We start from the raw sequence: 27,912 nt of genomic DNA, 5'->3' as shown, positions 1-27,912 counted from the left end.
AAGAAAATAAAGGACTACAGAGAGGGGAAGATGCAAGAAGAGATAGAAAGAACTGCCTGTGCCATTATGCCATAAGATCTGTGGCAGAAAGAATAAAATAGAAAAGATAATTAAGTGCCTTCTGTGTGCCAGGTACCATGTTAAGCACTTTACAAATATTATCTCATCTGGTAATATTAGATTTTAATACTTAAACCATAGGCCTTTTTTTTATAGAGTGTTTTAATTCACGGATGTTCAATAATGCAGGCAACAAGGACCAAGGGGTCTATAGGGAAAAAGGCAGGTTCATTTGATTGTTTTCCTATCTCAAATCAGGAGATTTGATATTGTCCAGCAAGGTACCAACTGTACAGGCTTGGGGCTTGGAAATTTCTAGAAAAGAGTAGGAAAAAATTATGTGAGACTTGAGCAGAGTGAATCTAGAATAGAAGTATTTTATTACAAGCAAACCTTGTGGATATCAGAGACCCAAAAAACAGAGGATTTTTTGACCATCAAAATTATGTACCTCATTTTCCTAACTCAGACTAATTGATCACTTCTAACCACTAGTATTGAACCCTGAATTACCTCTTCTTTAGTACAGAAATTCCTTGTTGAGACTAACACTTGACTGGAACTCTGTTAGGGTTTAGTTCCTACTTCATTTTACTTCCTTTGCATTTGCCAAATAATTATGTAAGTCTGAAAGTGAGGGAGAGAAGAGTTAAGGGAGAGATTTTGCTTATTAAATCACTCTTGCATGTGACTTGGTTACAAAATTCTTTTAGAAGCATGGTAGGAAATTGGTGAAAGAATAAGAATCTGCTTGTGGGGTAGGTAAAAAGGGTAAATAATTAGAATCATAGCTCCAGACTTAGCTTAAAGAGACTGTAGGGATCATGTCCATCCCTTTTATTTTTCAGATGAGGAAACTGAAGCCCAGAGAAATTGTGACTTGCTCAAAGTCACACAATTAATGAGAGTATTTATATAGCCCTTTAGGGTTTGCTAACTACTTTCCGATTTTTCTCTCATTTGATCCTCGCAACAATTCTGAAGGTAGGTACTATTATTATTATCCCTATTTTACAGATAAGGAAATTGAGGCAGAGATTAAGTGTCTTGCCCAGAATCAGACAGCTAGTAAGATCCCAAGGGCAAATTTGAACTCAGGTCTTCCAGGGGGCTCCAGCTCCAGAACTCTCCTATGTCACTTAACATGACCAGGTCTGATACCTCATTTGTTACATTTTTTCGCCTCTTTTCTCTGAGCCAATATGAGTAGGATTTATTATTTGGTTAGAGGAATAACTCAGACTTGCAAATCATTGATTTTTCACAAGGTGCTCAACAATTCTATCATCCCAAGGGAAAGAAATTTCTGTCTTTTAATTCTACGTTTATTCCTAGGTTCAACATTCTTGAAGAAATGGTGTCTCCCTATGGTTCTGACAGTGATTCTGGAAGTGTAGACTTACAGCTAAGCAACTTGGAAGGGAGTAAGAAAGATCCAAATAACCCTGATTTCATAGGTAAAGCTGATAAGTCTGCCAAGTAACTAACTGGGTATAAGCACTATGCTAACCACTTTAGAGGCTACAAATCTGGTCCCTGTCCTTTGGGAACTTGTAATCAAGTTAGGAAGACAAGATTGACTTTCAAGATTATAAAATTTAGAGTTCCTTAAACCTATGGATTGTAAAATTTAGAGTCAGAAGGGAATTCAGAGATCATTTAGTCTAATCTCCTTTTCTATATGAGGAGACCAAGACCCAGAAAAGTTAAGTGACTTGCTCAATGTCACTTAGATAGTAAGTGGCAGAAACAGGATTAGAACTCAGGCCTTCTGACTTCAACCCTTTGCTTTTGTGGCCCTGTTCCTAGATATAAATAAGAGAAAGGAACAATATAATACAAAATATTTAGTATCCTTGATGATCACTCTACAAGCTGGAAAGGGACTGAATCTAGCAAATCAAAGCTGTTAGTGATGTTAGTGATAGTTTTCTGTACTTAGATTTAAAAAATAAGTTGCAGAAACACAGGCTGGATAGGACATAGCTTGGTAGCAATTTGTGTGAAGAAGATTTTAATTAAATTCCCAAAACACTGATTCAATGACTTACTACTTTCTAGGTTTCTTTCACTGGGGATAAAGGTGAAATAAAACATGGTACACTGTACCCCATCTAGTAGCTACAATTGACTGCAAACTCAAAATGATTCTGTAATGTGGTGTAGCAACAAAAGAAAAATCTAATACCATCGACAGGGTTTGGATGCATTTCTGCTCTCTTTGGATGTAGTTTCTTCCTGTACTGCTTCAGATTGTGACCCATCCATGGCTCCTTTTTTGCACATTTTTCTTGTCTGTCTTTGCTTTAACTCTTCCATTTAGTAATCTCATGCAAAGGAGGCCTTCCTCCAGGTGTTTTAATATTTTGTAGATACTTGGGGCAGCTAGGTGGTGCAGTGGATAAAGCACCAGCCCTGGATTCAGGAGGACCTGAGTTCAAATGTGGCCTCAGACACTTGACACTTACTAGCTGTGTGACCTTGGGCCAAGTTACTTAACCCTCATTGCCCCAAAAAAAAAGGGGGGCAGCTAGGTGGCACAGTGGATAGAACATCAGCCCTGGAGTCGAGAGGACCTGAGTTCAAATCCAGCTTCTGACACTTACTAGCTGTGTGATCCTGGGCAAATCACTTAACCCTGAGTGCCAAGAAAAAAAAGAAAGGAAGGAAGGAAGAAAGGAAAGAAGAAAGAGAAAAGAAAAGAAAGAAAAGTTCATTTGGGGGCAATTAGGTGGCACTGTGGATAAAGCACCGGCCCTGGATTCAGGAGTACCTGACTTCAAATCCGGCCTCAGACACTTGACACTTACTAGCTGTGTGACTCTAGGCAAGTCACTTTAACCCTCATTGCCCTGGAAAAAAAAAATTGTAGCTACCAATGCAGTACAAGGGCTCTTGTCTGTTGCTCTTACTATATGATCCACCTGCCTCCCTTGCTGGTCGTATATCTCTTGGATATTATCTTTTAGCCAACTTCATGTGTACAAGTCAACATCGGTAATATGCATTAGTCTATTTACACCTGCCAGGTTTCTATTATCCCAGGTTAGTAACCAACAGTTTTAATTCTTACAGAATTATGATTTACTCTAACTCTTGGTCCTAGAGCATTCCTGAGACAAAATGGTATTTAAAAAGTGGACTTAGATGGTACGTTAGTTGGCATCAGTAGAAGTTTATTTAGTGTCTAGGGGAAAAAAGAGATTACTTTTGTATACAAGGTATCACTAATAACACAAACTAGTCAGAACTCATTTGGAATATTTTGTTGAGTTCTAGGCATCATGTCTTAGGAGTGACATTGTCATGCTGAAGCAAATCCCGAAGAGGGGGAGCCACGTGGTAAGGGGACTCAAAACCATGCCTTATGAGGATTTGTTAAAGGAATTAGAAATGTTTAGTCTGTATTAAAAAAAAAAAAGATTTACAGGGAGCATAATAGCTGTCTTGAGATATATGAAAGGCAGTTGGAAAATAAATATTAATGGGTAGAAATAAATAGGAAAGCAGATTTCAGTTCAACATAGAGCAGAATTTCCTAGGAGGGCTATAGTCCCTCCCATATTTTTAGCCACCGTCTACATGTCCTACCATCATCTCAAAGCCAACATGTTTAGAACTGAGCTCATTTTCTTATCAGCAAATCTCTATTTCCATTGATGGTACCACCCTTCTTCTAGTCAAATTCAAAACTTTGAAGTCATCCTTTTTGTTTCATTTCTTCCTCATACTCTACATCCAATTAATAGCCGATGCTTATTGATTCTACCTTCACAGTATGTTTTTAGTCTGTTCCCTCATTTCCATTTTTCTTGTTACTCCTAAAGTTCAAGCCCCCATAAGCTCTGGTAGACTCCTTACTACCGTTTCTGCCTCTAGTCTCTTCCTTCTTCAACCACAACAATCTTAATTCATTACTCTGATTAAGTCAGAAACTGTTAGGGGCCACTGAAGTCTACTGTCCTACTGTTCACAGAATCCAGCACTTTTTGCTCTACTTCTCTTCCTATTCTGTCCCTTATGTTCCAGCTAACTCTAGTTGTAGCCAGCTTAGTTTTCTGTTATCAGCATTCTCCTTCTAAGCTCTTTACCATTACTTACTCTGTACTTCCTTCTTAGGATGGCTTCCTCTATCCCATCCCTCCCCCATATCAGTGAAAATCCTTGCCTTGCCTCATCACTTCCCCCAGGGGCCATTTTATCCACAAAGCCTCTTTTTGAATGTCCAAGCTAGAAGTGACCTCTTTCCTCAGATGTATTTTGTACTTTGGATCTCTCTTTGCATTTACCGAATTTGTCTTTGTATTAGAATTATTTGTGTATGAGAGGCAGCTGGCATAATGGACGAAAGTCAGCCTCAAGGCCAGGAAGACCTAGGTTCAGGTCCTGCCTTTGACCTATAGTGTCCAACCAGAGGACACTGTACAAGTCACTTAACTGCTCAGTCATCGAGGCACCAAGACTCCGAATTTCAGAGAAGATACTGACCTGCATTGGCAGAAGGAGATTCTTTTTTTTTTTTTTTTTTTTTTTGCGGGGCAATGAGGGTTAAGTGACTTGCCCAGGGTCACACAGCTACTGTTAAGTGTCTGAGGCCAGACTTGAACTCAGGTCCTCCTGAATCCAGGGCCAGTGCTTTATCCACTATGCCACCTAGCTGCCCCCCAGAAGGAGATTCTTTAGCTGAGAGTTCCTTAAATCTATGAAATCAAAGGTCTAGTCCCTATCTCTATCCCTTCATATGGACCATGCCTTATTTCATCATCATGTAACATTCCCTTTCAAAATGGAGATCAAGGCATTTTGTCAGTTTACACTGCTAAAATAGAAGCATCCAGGTAGCATAGTGGATAGGGCGATGGACCTGGAGTCAGGAAACCTGAGTTCAAATCCCACCTCAGATACTTACTAGCTGTGACCCAGGACAAGTCACTTAACCTCTATTTACTCCAGTTTCCTCAACTATAAATTGAAGATAACAGCACCTTTCTCTCAGGGTTATTGTGAAGATCAAATGAGTTAATATTTGTAAAACACTTAGCACAGTATCTGGCACATAGTAGGCACTTAATAAATGCATATTCCCTTCCCAGTTCCCCTTACCCCCTAAAATCATAGCTTATTAGCCCCTATCAAAGTACACTTATTTTCAGTAGCCAAGCAATTGACACAGCTCAAAACAAAATCATTTATTGACATGGCCCAGCATGAACCATAACAACAAAACATTCCCCCATTAACCTAGGGTACACTTTTCCACAAATACATAGTGTTAGTAGGAAGAGTGGGCACACAAAGAGAATACCAGTAGAGAGTCAACCATGTAGAGAAGACACATGACACGGGCAAATCTTATCCCTTTTGTGCTGCAGGGCCTGTTGTCTTTTTTCTTCTCATAGTACCATGCTATTCCTGTTAGGCATGGAATCTTTGTTGGCAGTGTCAGTCTGCTGGACTCCCTGCTCCTCTCCATAGTTCTGCTTGGCTCCATCTGCACTCTCTGGGCCTGTTGTCCACTGGTTTAGTATAGGGTGAATTGTTCTGCTTCCAGGAACCATTGGGTTAAAAAGGACAGTGAAATATCTTTTTTCCCCCTCAGGACCCTAGGTGAGACTCAAGGGAAAAGGCAAAGAGCACTTTCTTCTCAAGAGTTGGCTTCTTCTTCCATAGCTGGCTCTCTTCTTGAGTATCAGAAGTGACTCCCTCCCAATTGAGAGAGCTCTTCTTATCTCTTAGAAAATATTACTTTTCTAAAGGATACCAGGGTTGTGGCTGATCCTTTAGCGAGCCAATGGCTAACTGCCCCAAAACACTATCAATTTTGATTGGAGAGCATCTTCCTAACTTTGGGGGGGGGGCAGGGCAATGAGTGTTAAGTGACTTGCCATGGGTCACACAACTAGTAAGTGTTAAGTGTCTGAGGCGGATTTGAACTCAGGTCCTCCTGAATCCAGGGCTGGTGCTTTATTCACTGTGCCACCTAGCTGCCCAAGGGAAGATTTTATGAAAGAAGTATAACTTCAGCTGAACCGTAAAAGGAAGTGCCGGATTTTACAAGATGGAAAATTCAGGATCCTATATTAGTGAATAGTAGAGGAATTCCAGGGGAAATGATAAACAAATACATGAAGGTAGGAACAAATTTGCAAACATGTCTGGTATCTGGGAGAAAATAGTAAGAAAGCTGACCTGACTAAAGCAGAGAGTTTATATGAGGAGGAAGTAGAAAATAAAGTTGAATAGATATGAAAAAAGAAATAGTAATGGGCCTATGATCACTATCACTTATCTAAGGAAAAGATAATGAAGAGGTAATTCAGCTCTTACTATAGTTCAATAATATTGAACTATATTGACCATGGAGAGACAAGGTAGAATAATGGTTAGAAGGCCAGCCTTTGAGTCAGAAGACCCTGGGATCTTAGGCAAGTCACTTGAACCCCTCATTACTCTAGGCAACTCTGTAAGATAAAAAAGTATAGACAGCTGATGGTCAGCATTAGTGGAGGGAATTTCTACATCAAGAGTTTCCTGTATGCATTGAATTCATAGGAAACCGTCCCCTTTCTTTCCCCAATGCTACCATTATGATTTTTCTGACTACTGAATATTTGGCCAAATCTATGATTTCATTGGGATAGGAAATTCTAATGAGAAAGTTTCCCCTACCAACACAGATCCACAACTATTTTGTTACTTATACTCCAAAAGAGTAAGCTGTGGATACCAAGGTTCAGTGATCTGATCAGAGTCACAAAGTTAGCGTGAATCCAAGATGGGAAATGAACCCAGGTCTTCTGCCTCTCACCATATATTTAGCCCATGTCATTACAGAAATAAAGAATTATTATAGATAAAAAGAACCTTTAACAGCATCCAATTCCATCCCTTCATTATGCAAATATGGAAACAGGTTAAATTATTTGCCGAAAGTCATTCAATATTCTACAAACATTTATTAAGCATATATAATTCATTGCACTGAAGTGCTGGGAGAGATACTGAGATAAATAAGACATGATCCTGGCACTCATTGAATTTATAACTTAGTAGTTATGATAATACATATACAGAAACAAATATAGCAGAGATCAAAATATAAGTGTATAAGAGAAGTATCTATAAAATATGAAATCAGATGGAGATTCCCCTAACTATGGAATATTGTGCACATGAGCCTTAAATAAAGACCATGCTAATCTACTCTGTTTGATTCTAATTTTAGTCTATACATATATTAATGGACTAGGACATGAGTGCCACCACTTCACAGAGGGAACTTAATACATATTTGTTGCAAGTATTCTTTTTACTATGCTATACTATTTCACCATAATACAGGAAGTTTTAACTTTCACCTTTTTTTTTTAATTAGACTCAGACATTTCTGATACCCCTGGAACTTCTCGAAAAATTGTTGCGGAAAATGTCATACATTCAGAACCTGAGGGGGGCCCAGGTACAAATATATAGAAGGCTGATAAATTCCATTCAGGACTACCTTAATGGTGATCGGAAGGCTATGAGCCAACTTCACATCATCTCTGATTGGTACTTCTACACATTCATACCCCTTTCATAGATACTTAATTTTCTAGGACCTGGTTCATGCTCATAAGCACTCACTGCCTAATTCTCTTTTAATTATATTTGTTCTTTGCTTGTTACTTTGAAGGTGATTAGCAGAGAATACAAACAAAAGTGGAATAATTCTGCTTTCCCTGTTTTTGTCCTCCTTAACATTCTCCATAAGCCTGCTCTCATTCTGAATGCACCCTTTCTGATACTTATTCTACAACCTGGCTGGAAGGGCTCCTTTATGTTTACTGTTCTTGGTGTGTGCATCCTCATAGTTTTTGTATAAGGCACTTGGGGCTTCTTGTGAGCCACTTTTCCCTTCTATGTTTCTTCCTAATTAGGATCATTTATAATTATATTATCAGAATTTGGTTTTAGAAACTCCTCATCCTTCTTGATCCATTTTCATTTTAAGAGTGTCTACTTAGACCTTCCTTTTCTCTGAATTTTTAAAAATTTGCTTTCCTGACATCTACATGCCACATCAAACCAGTCCCCCATTCTTGACTGTTACAGATTCCAAAATATTAGAGTTAATAATGGTGATTTTATCCCAGAGTTCTCATTGTTTCCAGTTTAACATTCAAATCCTTCTTGCTGGGCAAATTGAATTTAGTCAGTAGCATTTCCCCTCATTACATTATCTTCTGAGAGAACTGAAGATGATATATTTGTTTATTCTTGGGCTTATAAAATGATAAATTTCAGCACAAAAGTCTTGGGACAAAACAAAATACATATACAATACTAATTAATATAACAATATTGGATCAAATGAAATAGCAGATATTAAAACATTTGGAAAAGTTTCTTCACAGTTCTATTCGAAGATAAGGGAAGAATCTGACTAAATAAAAGATAGAGAGAGGATCACAGGAGATAAAGTTGATCATTTTGGTTGCATGAAATTAAAAATTTTTTGTACAAATGAAAACAGTGCAGCCAAAATTAAAAGGAAACTGGGTGTGTATGTGGGAAACTAAGGGAATTATAACAAATTTCTTTGATAAAGCTTAATTTCTCAAATATAGGGAACTGAGCCAAGGTTATAAAAATAAGAGTCATTCCCCAATTGATAAATGGTCAGAGGATATGGACAGGCAAGTTCCAGAAGAAATCAGAGCTATCAATAGTCAAAATGCTCTAAATCACTACTATTAGAGAAATGCAAATTAAAAGAACTCTGAGGTACCACCTCACACCTATGAGATTGACTAATATTACAGAAAAGGAAAATGACAAATATTAGAAGGCATGTAGAAAAATAGGAACACCAATACACTGTTGGTGGAGTTGTGAAATGGCCTAATCATTCTGGAGAATAATTTAGGAACTAAGCCCCAAAGGACTATAAAGCTGAGTATACCCTTTGAGCCAGCCAAACCACTCCTAAGAGATCAAAGAAAAAAGAAAGAATCTGTGTACAAAGATATTTATAGCAGCTCTTTTCATGGTGGCAAGAATTGGACATTGAGAGTTTGCCCATCCATTACAGAATGGGTGAACAAGTTGTCGTATATGACTGTGATGCAATAGTCTTGTGCTATAAGAAATAATGAGAGGGATGGGTTCAGAAAAACCTTGGAAGACATATATGTGATGCAAAGTGAGGTTAATAGAACCAGGAGAACATTTCAAACAGTTAAAATAATATTATAAAGATGATCAACTGTGAAAAACTAAGCTACTCTGATCAATGCAATAATCCAAGACAGTTCCAAGGAACTTATGATGAAAAATGCTGTCTACCTCCAGAAAACAAACTGTTGAACTCTGAGTGTAGATTGAAGCATACTTATTTATTTTACTTTTTATTTATTTTTTGCAACTTGGCTAATATGGAAATGTTTTACATGACTACATATGTATGCTGGACATCATGTTGCTTGATTTCTCAATGGGTGGGAGAGTGGCTGGAGGGAGGGAATTTGGAACTCAATATTTTTTAAAAAAGATTAAAAAGAAAGCAACCAAGAAAAAAGTGGTGTATATATATATATATATACATATACATATACACACACACACACACACACACATATATATATATATATATATGCATGTAAGGTATTAAACATGGTATAGTGAAAAGGACAGTGTGTAATGTTCCAGGTTTCTGGTCCTAGCTTTGTAAACTTCAAGCAAATCACTTATGTATGTGCATTCTTGGCATTTTGGCCCCACAAAACATAGACTACACTATGTTATCTGGGCCTTGGTTTCTACATCTGTAAAAAACAAATTAGACTTTGTTATCTCTGGATCCCTTCCAGATCTAATATTCCATGCTTTTTAAAAAAATCCTTAAATACAATGAACATTTATTAAGCACCTATCTCATATTCTTTTTTCCCCCGATGAATTCAGGGTGATCTTGAAAAGCTGACATTCTTGCGATCTTTGTCCACTCTCAGCCAAACTTTACCCTATAATGAAACCACTGAATCATTCATTCATGAGCACATCTCACAAATCTTGGATGCTATAGCTGTGAGTACTTCAGCCTTATTAAATTTTCATAAATTATCCTGGATTTATTTTTTCATTGGCAAAATGGTTATTAATGCTTTATCCTTCCTTCCCCCACCTACAAATGGAGTTTTCATGGCATAATAACTGTATATGGGCATCAGGATCTGCCTCAGGCAAAACCACGTACAAGAATTATAAAAGTATTTGATGATAAATCTATAGGTCAGATGAATTCTTAAAAAATTTTTGTTATTCTGGACTTAACAAATGTCAATTGACACAAATATTTCTGTATACATGGAACAGAAAAAAAAGAATTACGTATGAAACCTCAAATCTCTACTATGAACTTTGCTTTAAATTTGTATGTATTTATATATATATAAAACTCTAGGCAGTATAAAATTATATATTTAAACTCTAGGCAGTATAATATATATAACTCTAGGCAATATAAAAGTATAGGAACTTTATGAACAAAATTATTTTTAAAAACCTTTTTATACAAATAAAATCAGATTTAAATAATTGAAGAAATAATAATTGTTCATGGGTAGGCTGGGCCAATGTAATAAAAATGACAGTTTAACCTAAACTAATTTATATACTTAATGCCATCCCAATTAAATTAGCAAAAAAGAATTATTTTATTGAGTTAGAAAAAAAATGAAAAAAAATCATTTGGAAGAACAAAAGGTCAAGAATATCAAAGGAACCATTTTAAAAAATGTAAAGGAAGGAGGTTTAGCAAGACCAAATCTTAAACTATAAGGTAGTAATTATCAAAACTATTTGGTACTGGCTAAGAAACAGAAGGGTAGGTCAGTGGAACAGAGTAGACAAATAATTATAGCAGCAAATGACTATAGTAACCTTGTGTTTGACAAATGTAAAGACTTAAGTTTGGGGGATAAGAAGTCATTATTTGGTTCAAAAAAAAAGCTGAAAAGCATTTTGACAGAAATTGGGGATAGACCAATATCTTATACCCTTTACCAAGATAAGGTGTAGATAGATGGATACATTATCAAGATGTAAAGGGAAATATTGCAAGAAATTTTGAAGAATATGGAACATATTACTTATGACTTATCGATAGACAAATAATTTATGAATAAACAAGAGATAGAGAGCATTCAGAGGTGTAAAATGTATAATTTTTATTACTTTAAAAAGGTTTTGTACAAATAAAACTAATATAGCCAAGATCTGAAGGAAAGCAGAAAATTGAAAGAAAAAATTTTATAGACAGTTTCTCAGATAAAGGTCTCATCTCATAAAGAACTCTGTCAATCTATAAGAATACAAGTCATTCCGAGGCAGCTAGGTGTCGCAGTGGATAGAGCACTGGCCCTGGAGTCAGGAGGACCTGAGTTCAAATCCGGCCTCAGACACTTGACACTTACTAGCTGTGTGATCCTAGGCAAGTCACTTAACCCCCATTGTCCCTCACACACACAAAAAACAAACAAACAAACAAACCAAGAATACAAGTCATTCCCCAATTGATAAATGGTCAAAGGATATGAACAGGCAGTTTTTTGATGAAAAAATAAAAATAATGTGTAGTCATATGAAAAAATGCTCTAAATCATTGTTGATTAGAAAAATGCAAATTAAAACAACTTCAAGATATCATTTTACACCTATAAGGTTGGCTAAAATTATTGAAGGGGAGAGTGATAAATGTTGGTGGGGATATGGAAAAATTGAAACTTTAAAATTATTTACTGTTGGTAGAACTGTGAACTAATCCAAGTATTTTGGAGAACAATTTGGGGCTATGCCCAAAGAGTTCTAAAATTGCCTATACCCTTTGATCCAGCAATGCTACTATTATGTCAGTTTCACAAGATGATTAGGGAAAAAGAATAAGAACCTATATATTCTAAAATACAACAGCTGTATTTGTGATGGCAAATAACTGGAAATTGCTGAACAAGTTGTGTTATATAATCAAGATGTAATACTATTGTGCTACAAGAAATGATGAGCTTGATGATTTTAGAAAAACATGGAAAGATGTGTATGAAATAATTTAGGGCAAAATGAGCAGAACCAAAAGAATCTTGTATATAGTAACAGCAATATTGTTTTAAAAATAACTTCAAGCAACCAAGTCATTTTACTATTATTAAAAAGCCAAATTAACTACAAAGGACCTATGAAGGAAGATGCTGTCTGCATCCAGAGAAAGAACTGATAAATGGAAATATGTATAGTATGGCTTTACATATACACATTATCCATCTATTTATCTATCAATCTATCTAATCTAATCTATATGTCTATCTTTGTGTCTAATGGTAGCCATCTCTAGGGTGGAGAGGGAAAGAAGGAAAAAAGTTACATGATAACTTTATTATGTATTTTGTAGAAATATTTTAAATTGCTTACCTAATTTGGGGGGCCTAATCTGACTGGGGTACTTAATCTGGGACTGTTGACTGTTTGGTTATCTGACTGCTATTAACTCAATATGGGTCGTTTAAAAATTTTTCCACACTGCTCCCAAATTGATAAGCAAAAGATTAAGAAGCCTCTTATCTAAATAATCAAAGCAGAGTTTATTTATGAAATACAATTTAAACATAAAAGTACAGGAAATAAAATGTACAACCTGACTACATTCTGGCGCGTCTCTTTCCACCTGCTGCTCCTGGAACTTTTTTAGCCTCCTCCTGCGTACCAGTGGACCTTCTTCTAGCATTCCTCTTAATCTTCACTTTCTCCAACCTGTACCCTGTGCTGACCGCTTCTGTGCTCTCCACTCCCTGTTCGCCTCTGGTGTCCCTTTCTGTCTGTTCCTCTCAGGGTCTCTAGTCTCTGGAGTCCTCCTTAATCTTGTCTGCCCCTTGTTGCTGTCTAACTCCCAGGTCTATTTTAACTTCCTTCTCTCCACTCAAATCTGGGGGCTCCCTGCGCCCCCCCCCCCCACACCAAGCTAATCTGCCAGCCAGGGCAGCAGCTGGGGGGACGCTGGAGCATCCCCTGCGTGCCACACCCAGGGCTCCAGGGGCCCGTGCCCCCTGCTGTGCACCCAGGGGCCTCTGCACGGGCTATGCCAGAGGCCAGCCTGGACGAGCCCAGGATCTCTCGGATAGATCCTCTCAGGGTGGAGGGAGCTGCAGCTTTTCCCCACAGCTGTCTGACCTGGCATCTTGTATAGCCCATGGGGCTTTTTTTGCTCAGCTGAAGTAGAGGGGGAGGGGCACCAGCCCCTCACACAGGAAAAACCTTGAGGGCCTAAGGCTTTCTAATCTCAGCCCAAAGGTAGGTTCCCCAAATCAAAATAAATTTCCACAGTTTAAAAGGAAAAATAAGTTGTACATAATAGATTTTCAGTTTCATGTGTCATCCTTTTCCCCCTGTTCTTTGTTATGGAAATGCTTGTTTTATTTCTTAAGTTCAGAATTTTAAAAAAAGACTCAGTGATTAATTGGGCATGAGAAGTAAAGGAGAAAGGAGAAAAATGATTTCAAGGTTATGGTTTAGAGTGGGAGTTCTTTTTTTAAAAAATTAATTTCCCCCCCAGTTACATGTGAAAACAATTTTTTACATTCTTTAAAAAAAAAATTTTGATTTACAAAATTCTCTCCTTCCCTCTCTTATCCCCCCACCCCCTTGAGATGGCAAGCAATCTAATTATACGTATAGGTTATACGTGTGCAATCATGTAAAACATATTTCCATATTAATCAATTTGTGGAAGAAAACTCAAACCAAAAACAACTGCAACAACAAAAACCATGAACAAAATAAAGTGGAAAATAGTATGCTTCAATCAACATTCAGATTCCTTCAGTTCTTTCTCTGAAGGAGGTTAGCATTTTTCATTGTGAGTCCTTTGGGAGTGTTTTGGATCATTGTATTGCTGAAAATAGCTAAGTCACAGTTGGTCATCATACAATATTGCCGTTACTGTATACAATGTTTTCCTGGATCTGTTCACTTTGCATCAGTTCATGTAAGTCTTTGTAGGTTTTTCTAAAAGCTTCCTGCTCATCATTTCTTATAGCACCATAGCAGCAAATGACTATGGTAACCTTGTGTTTGACAGATTAAAGACTTAAGTTTGGGGGAATAAGAAGTCATTATTTGCTTAAAAAAAAGTTGGGAAAGCTAGAAACTATTTTGGCAGAAATTGGGTATAGACCAATATCTTATACCAAGAAAAGGTAAAAATGGATATATCATCTTACAGTACAGTCATATACCACAAACTATCAATAACCACCTGAAAATGTTCAAAATTATGATAGTCAAAAGAGAATTGCAAATTATAATAAACATGAATTATCACTTTATTTCTGTCAATATAGTAAAAATTAGGGGCAGCTAGGTAGCGCAGTGGATAGAGCACTGGCCCTGGAGTCAGGAGGACCTGAGTTCAAATCTGGCCTCAGACACTTGAAACTTAACTAGCTGTGTGACCCTGGGCAAATCACTTAACCCCAATTGCCTCACCACCCCCCAAATATATATATATATATATATATATATATATATATATATATAAAAGATTAGAAAAGTTGAGAAAACACATTGAGATGGAGAGATCATAGTAAAACAGGCACACTAATTAACTGTTGGTGGAGCTGTGAATTTTCGAAAACAATTTGGAATTATGCAAGCAAGATAAGTTACTGAATATCTTCTGACCTAGAGATTCCTTTATTATGACTACATACCATTTTTGACAGTAAGAAAAGGCCCACATGTAGAAAAAAATTGTAATACTAAAGCATGCAATTATTTGTGATAGAGAAAGCAAGAAACAGTATTATGTGACCCAGAATTGGGAAATGGCTTAGTAAATTATAGTACATGAATATAGTGAAATATTACTACTGCATTGTAAAGAATTGTAAATATTAAGAATTCAAGAGCTCAGAACAATTTACACAGTAGTTACAGTAAAAATAATGTCAACATGGAAAGAATCAAACTCTGATCAAATGCAAAGTCATTGTTAAAAAACAATCAAAGTTGGGGGCAGCTAGGTGGCGCAGTGGATAAAGCACTGGCCCTAGATTCAAGAGGACCTGAGTTAAAATCTGACTTCAGACACTTGACACTTATTAGCTGTGTGACCCTGGGCAAGTCACTTAACCCTCATTGCCCCACAAAAAAGAAAAAAAGAAAAAGAAAACAATCAAAGTTAAAGGACATATCCTTCTTTTCTGTTAAAAATGTATAAACTGAGGCAGCTAGGTGGTGCAGTGGATAGAGCACCGGCCCTGGAGTCAGGAGGACCTGAGTTCAAATCCGACCTCAGACACTTGACACTTACTAGCTGTGTGACCCTAGGCAAGTCACTTAACCCCAATTGCCTCACCAAAAAAAAAAAATTATAAACTAACTTTTTTATAACTTGTACTTGGGTACAAGGAGAGAGCAAAGTATGGCTTAAGTGTTTCTTGTGTCAAAACAAAATGTATCACTAAATTTGAAGATTTTGTTTAAATATCTACTCTCTATCTCTCCCTCTTTTAGCTGCTGATTTGACACTTAGTATGTCATCTAACAGGTTTGAAGATGTGATTCTCTTGGGTTGTTTCACTCTCATTTCAGATGCTCATTCAACAGGAACCACTTCACTCTCTCTTCAGTCCTGTGCGCCAGGAAGTCTTCATAGCTATCACTGACCTGAGGTGACTCAACAAAACATCTCCTTCATAGTGTGTTTTCATTTGAGATCAAAGCCATAGGCAATTGACTTGAATGGGTAATTTTAATGCCCAAGTGCTACTTATGGAAGAAAGAATAAGAAACATTCATTCATTTTATAACAGATCTTCAGTCTCATTTAAGTATCCAAATTCAAAGGAATTTGGAATTTTTAAGGACATTTAGATATTGTGGAGCTCCAACTCCACTTGGGAATATAGATCCTTTTATTATATCCCCAGCCAGTGTGCTGACTTGTTTACTACCAGTGTTGGTCATATCCAACAAACATGCCTAACAGTTAGGCACTGAGAAAATGGATGAAATGAAGCCAGGTACCATTCCAATCTATTTTCAGAAAGGCAGAGTTGAAAACCTTTAAGCCTTTTAACAGATATTTAGACTAGGATAAACCATCGCACTACTATATTTCTCCCATCAGAATAATGAACAAATTATCCCATTTTTCCACTCTGATAACTACTTATTACATTTAAATTTTACATTCTTCTACTTTTCCTACAGCTGTATCTTATTGGTATTTCTCTCTTCCTAGTTACCAGGATGTCAATTTACTGCTTGGGTCTGAAGATAGATCTGACTTGTTCAATGTTCTCATTAAAAGCATAATAGCTCTGCCCTCCATAAAGACTTTAAATATACTTCAAACAGTTATGCCAAGTGGACAATACAACACAGAGGTAATTATCTGTTTTGCCTTAATAACCTATAAAATTCTTCTGAATCTCAATGGTGACATCTTTTATATTTGATCTTTTAGAAACAACCAAATGTCATGTAGAGGCAAATTTATTAAATAAAGTTAGTGATTAAGCTAAAGAATATGTATCTTGGGGTTAAAAGTGAGGTATGGGGGGCAGCTAGGTGGCGCAGTAGATAAAGCACCAACCCTGGATTCAGGAGGACCTGAGTTCAAATCCAGCTTCAGACACTTGACACATACTAGCTGTGTGACCCTGGGCAAGTCACTTAACGCTTATTGCTCCACCCCACTCCCCCCAAAAAAGTAAGGTATGATTATAAATTAATGATGATATAACACTTTGTTTTGTTTTGTTTTGTTTTCTTGTGGGGCAATGAGGGTTAAGTGACTTGCCCAGGGTCATACAGCTTGTAAGTGTCAAGTGTCTGAGGTCATATTTGAACTCAGGTTCTCCTGAATCCAGGGCCGGTGCTCTATCCACAGTGCCACCTAGCTGCCCCCGAAATAACACTTGTATACTGGATATTCTGAAAACTAGAAACCTCTTGGGTCTGGTGTAATGCTTACCTTGTGGCTTTTCAGTCTCTCTACAGGCAGACATTTCAGGCATTCTGTGAAATGCTTCAGTGTTTGGTGATACAAGACCCACATTTAGAAAATCTTGATCGAATTTTGGAGGTAAAAAGGATTTGGGGGGAGTGGTAGAAAATTGTTCTTATTTAGTGGAAGATGAAAAGATGAAGGATAAAGGATCTTATTACTTCTCACTAGGATGGTTGGGATTTTACCAGGAGTAAAATAGTAAAGTTACTTTTATGAGTAAAGAGAAAAGATAGCTCCAGAAATGTGATTTAGAGTACTAAAAGCTTGCTCTCTCCAAAACATTTCTTATACCTATTTAATGCAGGTGTGAAATTCCATTTTTAGGGATTTTGTTTAATTAGTTTAAGGTTTTTGTCTCCAGTGCCCTCTTTTAAAATGGAAATACTCCTCAGTGGGTTATTTCACATACAAACTATCTGCATCTAATTGTCTTCTAGTTGAGAGCAGGACACTGGTAATCCAGGGCCTCTAGAAATGACCCAAACTACCTTATTCCTATCTTCTCCTACACACATACTCTACTATACCATACATACAGTAACCAAATTAGATGACTTACTCTTCCCCTTCCTGCCACTTGGAATCTGCTATCTCAACCCTCCTCCCCCACTCCCATATTTCTTGAAAGTCTAACCCACCCTTTAATACCAATATCAAATGCCACCTTTTCTAGAAATAACCCTTAGGACCCCAGACAGAAATAAACACTCTGTACCATCTATATCAAAAAATCTTTATTATAGATATTTATGCCAGTATCTTCTCTCCACTATAAACTTCTGGAGATCAGAAACCAAATTTTATTCAAATTTGTATCCCCTGCAACATTTAACAAACAGTAATATTGATCAATTGCTTGAATGAATGAAAGATGTTTTGGGAGCATGAGGGAACTCCTCAAGGAGATCACATCTGATTGGATGTCCCTGGACAGCCAGTGTGCAGCACAAGAAAGATGGTTAACTAGGAGGTAGGGACACAGAAAAAGGAGGTTAGAGTAGCCACCAAAGACAAAACGCACTTTTCATCATCAAATGAGTTCCCTTTTCATAACCCTGGCAACCAGATGTATGTAGGAAAAAAATCCCCTGCTCAAAGAGAATTTTTAGTCTTATTAAAGATAGAGGGAGAAAGGCCCATGTTTTTGCTTCTCCCTTGTGACAGCAGGGCTGTGGAGTCAGACTGGTGGCATGATATGTGTGGTGGGAGCTGGGCTTCTCCCTTGCCCCTTGAGAAACAACCAAGAGAAACACCAAGAAGAAGGTGAATGTTTTTCAAAAATCCATCCATAAAAATCTATCCAGATAGAAAATGAATGAAGAAGAGTATGATAATAGGAAATATATCACAGTAGCTTATGAGCTCAAGTCCAGATATAATGCAGAGAGAAAAAGAAACAAGGCAAATTACCCAATAGACCAGGGCTTCTTAAACTTTTTCCACTTGCTATCCCTTTTTGCAAGAGAAATTTTTATGCAACCTCAGTTATATAGGTATATAAAATAGGTATACTGTTGCCAAATTTTTCACGACCCCCAAATTCAGTTATGTGATTGTGACCTACGGTTTAAGAAGCCAGGCAATAGATGGCCTCAGACAGATAAATATTCAAATTGAGCCTGAATCTACCCTGCTTTTTTAAAAATCCATAAGACCAAACAGAAGAACATGAGAGGAATACTTTGATTTTGGTGCTGTCTCCCTTTCATAGAATCACAGCATCACAATTTAGAATTGAAAGGGATGTCAGTAGCCATCTGACCTATCCCACACCCCAAAAGGAATCCCCACGATATCTGACAAGTGTTTATTTAGCTACTGCTTGAAGACCATTAATGAATGGGAACCCCCTTCCCATTCTACTTTTGGATAGCTCTAATTGGTAGGCAGTTTTTTTCCTTATCTCAATGCTGAATTTGCTTCTTATTAACTTCTACCCATTGCTTCTACTTTTGCCCTGAGACCAGATAAAGCAAGCTGAATCCCTCTTCCACATGACCACTCTTCAAATACTTGAAAACATGTAACATATTTCCCCCTACCAATAACTTCAGGTTTCTCTTCTCTAGACTGTGGCCTATTTACAATTCTCAATTTCTTCAGCTGCTCCTGAAATGACATGGAATCAAGGCTCTTCACCATCCTGGTTGCCCTTCTTTGGGGCAACTTAACCGTGTACTTCTTACACTCTGGTGTCCACATACTCTGGATGTAGTCTAACCAAGGCTGAGGCCAGAGGGACTGTCCCATTCTTATTACTAGAAACTGTGCCTCTCATAATGGAGTCCAAGATGACTTTAGATTTTTGGCTGCCACATCACACTGCTGAGTTATCTTGAGCTTGCAGTCTACCGAAACCCCTACATCTTCCCCTTTTTTTCCAGTCAAACTGCTATTAAACTATGCCTTTTCGCTCTATTATTGTGAAGATTAATTTTGAACCCCCAATGTAAAACTTTATATTTATCTTAGTTTAATTTTATCTTACTAGATTCAGCCCAATGTTCTATTTAGCCTAAGACCTTTTTTGAATTCTGATTGCCATCCAGCGTGTTAGCTATCCTTCCCAGCTTTGTGTCATTTGCAGTTGACAAATATGCCATCTATGACTTTATCTAAGTCACTAATAAATATCTTAAGCACAAGGCTAGGCACAGATGCCTGGCGTATTCTACCATAGACCTCCAGCCAAGCTGACATTGAACAATATATGACTATTCTTTGATTTTACTTATTCAGCTCATTCTGAATCTAATTGTATTATCATGTAGTCTACATCTCCACATCTTTTCCACAAGAATAAAATTCTTTATCAGATGCATTGCTGAAATCCGAGTAAACCTTATCTACTTCATTCCCTTGAGTAACTCTTTAAAAAAGAAAATGAAGCTAGTCTCTCATCTCCCATCTCCATACTTTTGCACTAGTACCTGGAATTCATTTCCTCATCACCTCATGAAATATGTAATTTCCTTTAAGACACAGCTCAAGCACCACTTTCCTGATCCCCTCAACACACAGACATAACTTCTAATGCTCTCTCCTTCCCTAAATTCTATTTAACTACCCTGCATTTGCTTTTATTCTGTTTAATTAGTAGAGTTTTATATATATATATATATATATATATATATATATATATATATATATATATATACATTATTTTCTCCAATAGGAGAGAAGTTCTTTGAGAATGGGGGTTGTTGGGGGCAGCTAGGTGGCACAGTGGATAAAGCACCAGCCCTGGATTCAGGAGTACCTGAGTTCAAATCCGACCTCAGACACTTGACACTTACTGGCTGCGTGACCGTGGGCAAGTCACTTAATCCCCCATAGCCCCACAAAAAAAAAAATAGAACGGGGGTTGTTTCCATTTTTTGTCTTTGTATCCGCAGCACCTAACAGTGCCTAGTCTATAGTAGGTACATAATAAATGCTTGTTGATTGACTTGTTCTTGATGAAGCCACGTGGCTTCTTTGTAAGCCAACATTTCTTTAATGATCCATTCTAGAATTTTTCACAGAATTGAAAGAATTCCTTGGAAAAAAGTCAAGAAATCAAGTTCACTGGCTGATAGTTGGCAGATTCTGTACTCTTCCCTTTTTTGAAAATTTTGATATTTGCCCTACTCTATTCCTCTGATTCTTCTGTTCTCACAATTTTTCAAATATCATTGACAGTAACATAGCATTATTCCATCCACCAGTTCTTTCAGTACCTGAAGATGTAGTTCATCTGGACTCAGTGACTTAAACTCAGCAAGGACACTAGATGCACTTAAATTTAAAAAAAATTATTATGAATGTGGCAAGCATTAATAAACATGGATATTTCCCTATACAATGAAGAATGGAAAAAAGGACTGCATATAAAATTGTAAATCTCTACTACATATAGTTTGTTTTTTTTAGAGTATATTTCAAATTTAACATGTTAGTTCCAACACAGATCTTCTTGTCTGTGTCCCCTTCAGAATTTTCTTCTACTCTCATCTGTGTATTTTAAAAATAATTCTGAGGGGCAGCTAGGTGGCGCAGTGGATAGAGCACCGACCCTTGAGTCAGGAGTATCTGAGTTCAAATCCGACCTCAGACACTTGACACTTACTAGCTGTGTGACCCTGGGCAAGTCAATTAACCCCAATTGCCTCAATAATAATAAGAATAAGAATAATAATAATAAGAAGAAGAATTCTGATTCAATGACACTTTTCTTCCTTTTTTGGTTTCATTATCACTACCCTCTCTACCCTATGCCCATATCTCCTCTAACCCTCCAAATAAAAATGAGTATAATCTTTCTTTCTTTCTTTTTTTTTTAGTGAGGCAATTGGGGTTAAGTGACTTGCCCAGGGTCACACAGCTAGTAAGTGTCAAGTGTCTGAGGCCGGATCTGAACTCAGGTCCTCCTGACTCCAGGGCCGGTGCTTTATCCACTGTACCACCTAGCTGCCCCGCACCCCCCTTGAAGAGTTTTAATTCATGGATTCCTACCTACTCTTCTTCTGAATCATTGAAATTTGCTTTTGGTAATCTAGGTACATATCAGACTGTGTCTAGTTTTCCTGTCCTTCTCTATCACAAACTCTAGGAGGGAGTTGTCACTTCTCTACAATGTTCTAGCCATTCATATGATAGCAGGTAGTTCATCCATATTAGCAAGAATCAGATCCAGGATAGAGTTTTTCCTCAATTTTTTTTTCCTAGTTTTTCCTCAATTTTTTGAAGGATGAAATTATCATTAAGAGAAAATAGGAAATTATAAACTACTTTGCTAGAGAATACTAATAGATATCTTGCATGATTAAAGCTTCTTATCACTACTATATTGTACCTCTATTGTGAACTGCTCATCTTTTCTTCTTTCTACACATGTGGCCTTAGTATGCTAGCATAGTCTACTGACAAAATTACTTCTGTTCCTCTCTCCATTGATCTTTTTTTTGTTTTGTTTGGTCACACAGCTAGTAAATGTCGAGTGTCTGAGGCCGGATTGAACTCAGGTATTCCTGAATCCAAGGACGGTGCTTTATCCACTGTGCCACCTAGCTGCCCCCTTTCCATTGAGCTTTATCCAAATGCTCCCTGTGTCCAGGACCTGGATTTTTTTTTTAGTGAGGCAATTGGGGTTAAGTGACTTGCCCAGAGTCACACAGCTAGTAAGTGTTAAGTGTCTGAGGCCAGATTTGAACTCAGATACTCCTGACTCCAGGGTCAGTGCTCTATCCACTGCGCCACCTAGCTGCCCCTGAATATGCCTTCTTAATATGCAATGTCATCTCACTACTTCCCTTCTACCTCACCTACTTCTTTTGAATAAGATCTTTCCATACAGAATAATATTTCAATAACAGGTTTCATTCTGCCAAGTCTCATTGATATCTCTCCAATTAAGTTTGCCTTTTTGCATTAAGACTTCTAGTTCTTTTTACTTGTTGACTAAACTTTTTTTTTTTGTGAGGGGCAATGGGGGGTTAAGTGACTTGCCCAGGCTCACACAGCTAGTTAAGTGTCAAGTGTCTGAGACCCCATTTGAACTCAGGTCCTCCTGAATCCAGGGCTGGTGCTTTATCCACTGTGCCACCTTGCTGCTCGTTGACTAAACTTTTCACATTTTTGTATGAAGATTTGAGTCGATGGGTTTTACACTGGTCTCTGTCTTGAACTTTGTTTCCTATGGATTTCTGGGTATCTCTACTTCTGTTCTTTTCTACTTGTTATAACTATTCTTTGTGGTATTTAGTTTGGTGTATATACCTAAGGAGTTTTCATCCTTCCACATCTTTTTTTTAGTTTAGTCACTTTGATTAGATTTGCAAGATATAGAACTAATACATCCTTACCAACATCTGTTAGATGTACTGCATTTTTGGTTAAGAGTCTTATCATTCCTATTAGTTGTAGTCCAGGTATATACATTTGATTCTCAAATATCACCTTTGTCTCCAGTTCACATTCCAAATCAGTTTTTCTCTTCTGCATCACTTGCAAGTGGACACCATTGAAAAAAATATCCATCCATCTTCAGTTTCCTGTCCAAAGCTTCATATTCTTTGGCCTTACATTTTAAGGTCCTTCTGGTGTCTCATTTGTGTTGACATCAATCACCAGAAGTGTGTAGTGGTCATTTGGTTGAATCAAATTTGGGAGGCTATTTTTTATGTCTTGGATACATTCCCCAGCAAGAAAGCAGATCTCTATTGTTGTTAAAAGGTTGTCAAATGGCTGTCTTGGTATCTCTGAGCAGATAGTCACCTCCCACCACTGCTCTTCTCTTTTTCTTGTGACCTTTATCATTATTTGGAAGGTATGTCCTCCATAGAGTAGTCAGCTCCCTCCTTTTTTTCAGAAAGAACTTCGGATTTCTTTTTCCCTTTGGCATTCAGGGAGATAGTTGTCATGTGGTTTAAGATCCAGCCAAGGGGGTTTGAAGTGATCGAGTATAATCTCTCAGTCAGCTCCCAAGTGACACTTTGCTTGAACAGTTCCTTTCAGTGATGGCTAGTTCGTTTCCCCTTTTGTTTTGACTGCTGAAAGTGACTTTCTCCCCTATGTGTGTCTTAACTTACATACTTGAATACTTAAAATAACAAGATAGTAATTACTTCAATTATCTTGGCTCAGATTGCACTCCTTGGAATAATTACCTTTCTCTCATTTTTTTTTACCTCCCTGCATCCAACCAATTCAAGCTGATAGCATATATGTAAACAACAGTTTAATATGAGTAAAATGAAAAATGAAAGTATAGCAAACACACTCTGCTACTCCTTGCAAAGGGACCAGCCCCTCCAGCTTATTGTCCTTATTACCTAGGCTAAGAAGTGGTCTACTACCCTTTTCCCTACTCCCCCACCCCCATCCCATTCTTCTGTATTGGAGTACCTTAGTTTATGGAATATGGAGGAGGGGGAGGACATAGAGGAGAGTAGAGAAGCAAAACCTCTTAAAGATCACTTAGAGACTAGGCAAATACTAAGATGGACACAGCATAGCTATTTTCAGTTCTCAGCAAGTTCTGGACTATAGATGATTGTGATGGCATCTTCTCCTGCTCAGGCCACCTTGTTATCTTCTTAGATCCACCAAAAGGTCTCAAATAGGGTAAATTATAGCCATCCTCTTTTTTGGAGTATCTTCTGTAATAGGTGGTAGGCGTTTACTCCTAGATATACCACTACCATCTCCTCACTCAGGGAAGTTCCAGAATCTAAGGTGAAAACCTTACCCTCTCTGAATCACCTGGGCCTTTGGGAAATCCAGAGAGGGTGAGACAATGAAACAAAATTCATTTGGATTAAGTTTGAAATCTTGCAAAAAAACAAAAAACGAACCCTGGAATTAAAAGTTGCTAAAACAAATGCAGGAAGAAGTAATGAAGTAAATGATCAATATGGGGGAATATAATATAAATTCCAAATGAATCAAGAGAATGAATTCATAACCAACTACTTCAGTGGAAAAGAGATATTGCCACTTCAGGTTAATTGGAAAAAATAACAGGAGCAGAAATCACTGAATTATCCAAAGAATTGGAACACATGCCAAATAACTTATTTGGAAGATAGGTTAAAATTCATGAATTTTAGGGTAATATATAGTCTACTACCCAAATTGAACTTAGATTCAAGTTCAGCTTTAAATCTTATTAATGATTAATACTATCTGTGAATTCTGCTTTCACCCAGATATTCCTCAGGGCCCCTCAGGGTCTGGCTTGTTTGGACTCATCTCTGAGGAGAATCCCTGAAAGCAAAATGTTTCCAATCCACATTTCAACATAGAATATTTAAAACAATAGAGCACAGAAGGAACTGGTTCCCAGTCCATAAAACAATTCTTACTGCCTTTATTTAAAAAGGGAGTAAGAAATAGTCACCTGGTGAGGGCTGTTTATTATTACCCTTCCCTTGGAATGACTTGTTTTTATTCTCTGCTAAAGCTTTATAGTAACAGTATGTGAAACATTAAGGGAAGTTCTAGTACAGTTGAATTGATGGGGATCTCAGTGAAAGGTTTATTCTGTGTTGAGTGTTTTCTTGCTTCCCCTGGAATCTGATCACTTCGCTCACTGCTGCTTGCGTCATGATATCATGACTTTGGTAGCTTCATCTTTCTCAGCTCCCAGATTCACAACTTTGTGGCCTCTACCCAGCCCTGACAGATCATGGCAACTTCTTCAGTGTCCTAACTTGTTCTTTAGTACTTGTCTGAAGATTACCTCCAATGTCTTCAAAAGGTCTCTGGACAAGAGCGACTTTTACTTTCGTCTTTGTATCCCCAGTCTATAAGATGGGGCCTGGTACAAAGTGAGTAATTAATAAATGCTTGTCAAGTTGAATTGAGTTGCCACAAAAGGTCTTTCTTTCCCATAAACAGCTCAGCATCACTTGCTCTCTTGAAACGATTAGCAAATCTTGGAATGATTGGCAACAGCTACTCTTCTCCGCCCCCTTCTCTATAACTACTATTGCACTGCCTGGATCAAGTGTTGGAGTTCTTTGAAAAATGTTCTTTGGTGGGGCAGCTAGGTGGCGCAATGGATAGAGCACTGGCCCTGGATTCAGGAGGACCTGAGTTCTAATCCGGCCTCAGACACTTGACATTTACTAGCTGTGTGACCCTGGGCAAGTCACTTAATCCCCATTGCCTTGAAAAAAAAAAAAAAAAAAAAAAGAACTGAAAAATGTTCTGTGGGTGCTTTTTGGTTTTTACACTGCCATCACTTCCCAATATCAGAATCCCACTTCCCCCAATAGAATCCTCTCTTATGCCAAAGAAGAATTGTTAAACAAAATCAGCCAATTTTGCAAACATCTTCATAGCAGTCTATATCTATATAGTTTACACTACTTTATCAAAGGAGAGATGTGTATTCTATCATTAGTTTTCTTTTTTTTTTTTTTTTGAGATATTTTATTTTTTCCGTTACATGTAAAGATAGTTCTCAACTTTTGTTTATACATGCTTTACACTTTCAGATTTTTCTCCCTCCCTCCCTCCCCTCCCTCCCCCCCTCCCCTAGACAGCAGGTAATCTGATATAGGTTATATCTATATATATCTATACATATACATATAGATATATATACACACACACATATATATACACATAATAACATTAATCCTATTTCTGCATTAATCCTGTTACAAGAGAAAGAATCAGAGCAGTGATGCAAAACCTCAAAATAGAAAAAAAAAACACCAGCACCCAAAACAAAAGAAATAATATGGTTCAATCAGCATCTATACTCCACAGTTCTTTCTTTCTTTTTTTTTCTTGGATTTGGAGATCCTCTTCTATCATGAGTTCCCTGGAACTCTTCTGTACCATTGCATTGGTGAGAAGAATAATAGTCCATCACAGTAGGTCAACACTCAATGTTGATGATACTGTGTACAATGTTCTTCTGGTTCTGCTCATCTCACTCATCATCAGCTCACGTAAGACCCTCCAGGTTTCTCTGAACTCTTCCTGCTCATCATTTCTTACAGCACAATAGTATTCCATTGTATTCATATACCACAACTTGTCCAGCCATTCCCCAATTGATGGGCACCCCCTCAACTTCCAATTCCTTGCTACCACGTAAAGAGCAGCTATAAATATTTTTGTACATGTGGGTCCTTTCCCCCTTCCATGATTTCTTTGGGCAAAAGACCTAAAAGTGGGATTGCTGGGTCAAAGGGTATGCACAGCTTTATCGCCCTTTGGGCATAATTCCAAATTGCTCTCCAGAATGGTTGGATCAGCTCACAGCTCCACCAACAATGCATTAGTGTTCCAATTTTTCCCACAGCCTCTCCAACATTTATTATCTCCTTTTTTGTCATTTTAGCCAATCTGATAGGTGTCAGGTGGTACCTCAGAGTTGTTTTAATTTACATCTCTCTAATCATTAGAGATTTAGAGCATTTTTCATATGGGAATAGATAGCTTTGGTTTCTTCATCAGAAAACTGCCTGTTCATATCCTTTGACCATTTCCTCAATTGGGGAATGACTTGGATTCTTATAAATTTTATTTAATTCCCTATATATTTTAGAGATGAGGCCTTTATCAGAAGCACTGGCCTCAAAAAATTGTTTCCCAGCTTTCTGCCTCCCTTCTAATTTTGGATGCATTGCTTCTGTTTGTACAAAAATTTTTTAATTTAATATAATCAAAATCATCCACTTTGCATTTTATAATATACTCTATCTCATGTTTGGTCAAAAACTGTTCTCCTTTCCAAAGATCTGATAGGTACACTATTCCTTTCTCTCCTAATTTACCTATGGTATCACCTCTTATGTCTAAATCATGTATCCATTTTGACCTTATTTTAGTATAAGGTGTAAGATGTTGGTCTAAGCCTAATTTTCTGCCATACTATCTTCCAGTTTTCCCAGCAGTTTTTGTCAAATACTGAGTTCCTATCCCAGAAGCTGGAGTCTTTGGGTTTATCAAACACTACATTACTAGTGTCATTTACTACTGCATTTCCTGAGCCTAGCCTATTCCATTGATCTACCACTCTATTTTTTAGCCAGTACCAGATAGTTTTGATGACTGCCGCTTTATAGTAAAGCTCCAGGTTTGGTACCGCTAACCCACCTTCCTGTGAATTTTTTTTCATTATTTCCCTGGATATTCTTGATTTTTTGTTTTTCCAGATGAATTTTGTTATTATTTTTCTAGCTGTATAAAATAATTTTTAGGTAGCCTGATTGGTATGGCACTGAATAAGTAAATTAATTTAGGCAGTATTGTCATTTTTACTATATTAGCTCTGCCTATCCATGAGCAATTGATATCCTTCCAAT

The 27,912-nt window shown here is 37.4% G+C and overlaps 1 protein-coding gene across 1 annotated transcript in view; it reads left to right on the top strand.

The window, feature by feature from the left end:
• The first annotated feature begins 233 nt into the window (after nt 1–233).
• MROH8 (maestro heat like repeat family member 8) overlaps nt 234–27,912 on the top strand; it is a 53,256-nt gene continuing 25,577 nt past the window's right edge. The window contains exons 1-8 of the mRNA XM_043980787.1: nt 234–286; nt 1,396–1,539; nt 3,030–3,057; nt 7,436–7,519; nt 10,006–10,128; nt 15,685–15,764; nt 16,337–16,481; nt 17,087–17,182. Coding sequence (XP_043836722.1) covers nt 234–286; nt 1,396–1,539; nt 3,030–3,057; nt 7,436–7,519; nt 10,006–10,128; nt 15,685–15,764; nt 16,337–16,481; nt 17,087–17,182 — 753 coding nt within the window. The remainder of the gene's footprint in view (nt 287–1,395; nt 1,540–3,029; nt 3,058–7,435; nt 7,520–10,005; nt 10,129–15,684; nt 15,765–16,336; nt 16,482–17,086; nt 17,183–27,912) is intronic.

This window comes from Dromiciops gliroides, chromosome 2 (assembly GCF_019393635.1).
Source record: "Dromiciops gliroides isolate mDroGli1 chromosome 2, mDroGli1.pri, whole genome shotgun sequence".
Taxonomy (NCBI): Eukaryota; Metazoa; Chordata; class Mammalia; order Microbiotheria; family Microbiotheriidae; genus Dromiciops; species Dromiciops gliroides.
The sequence above is the reverse complement of the archived record's forward strand: the minus strand, read 5'-3'. Positions and strand labels throughout refer to the sequence as shown.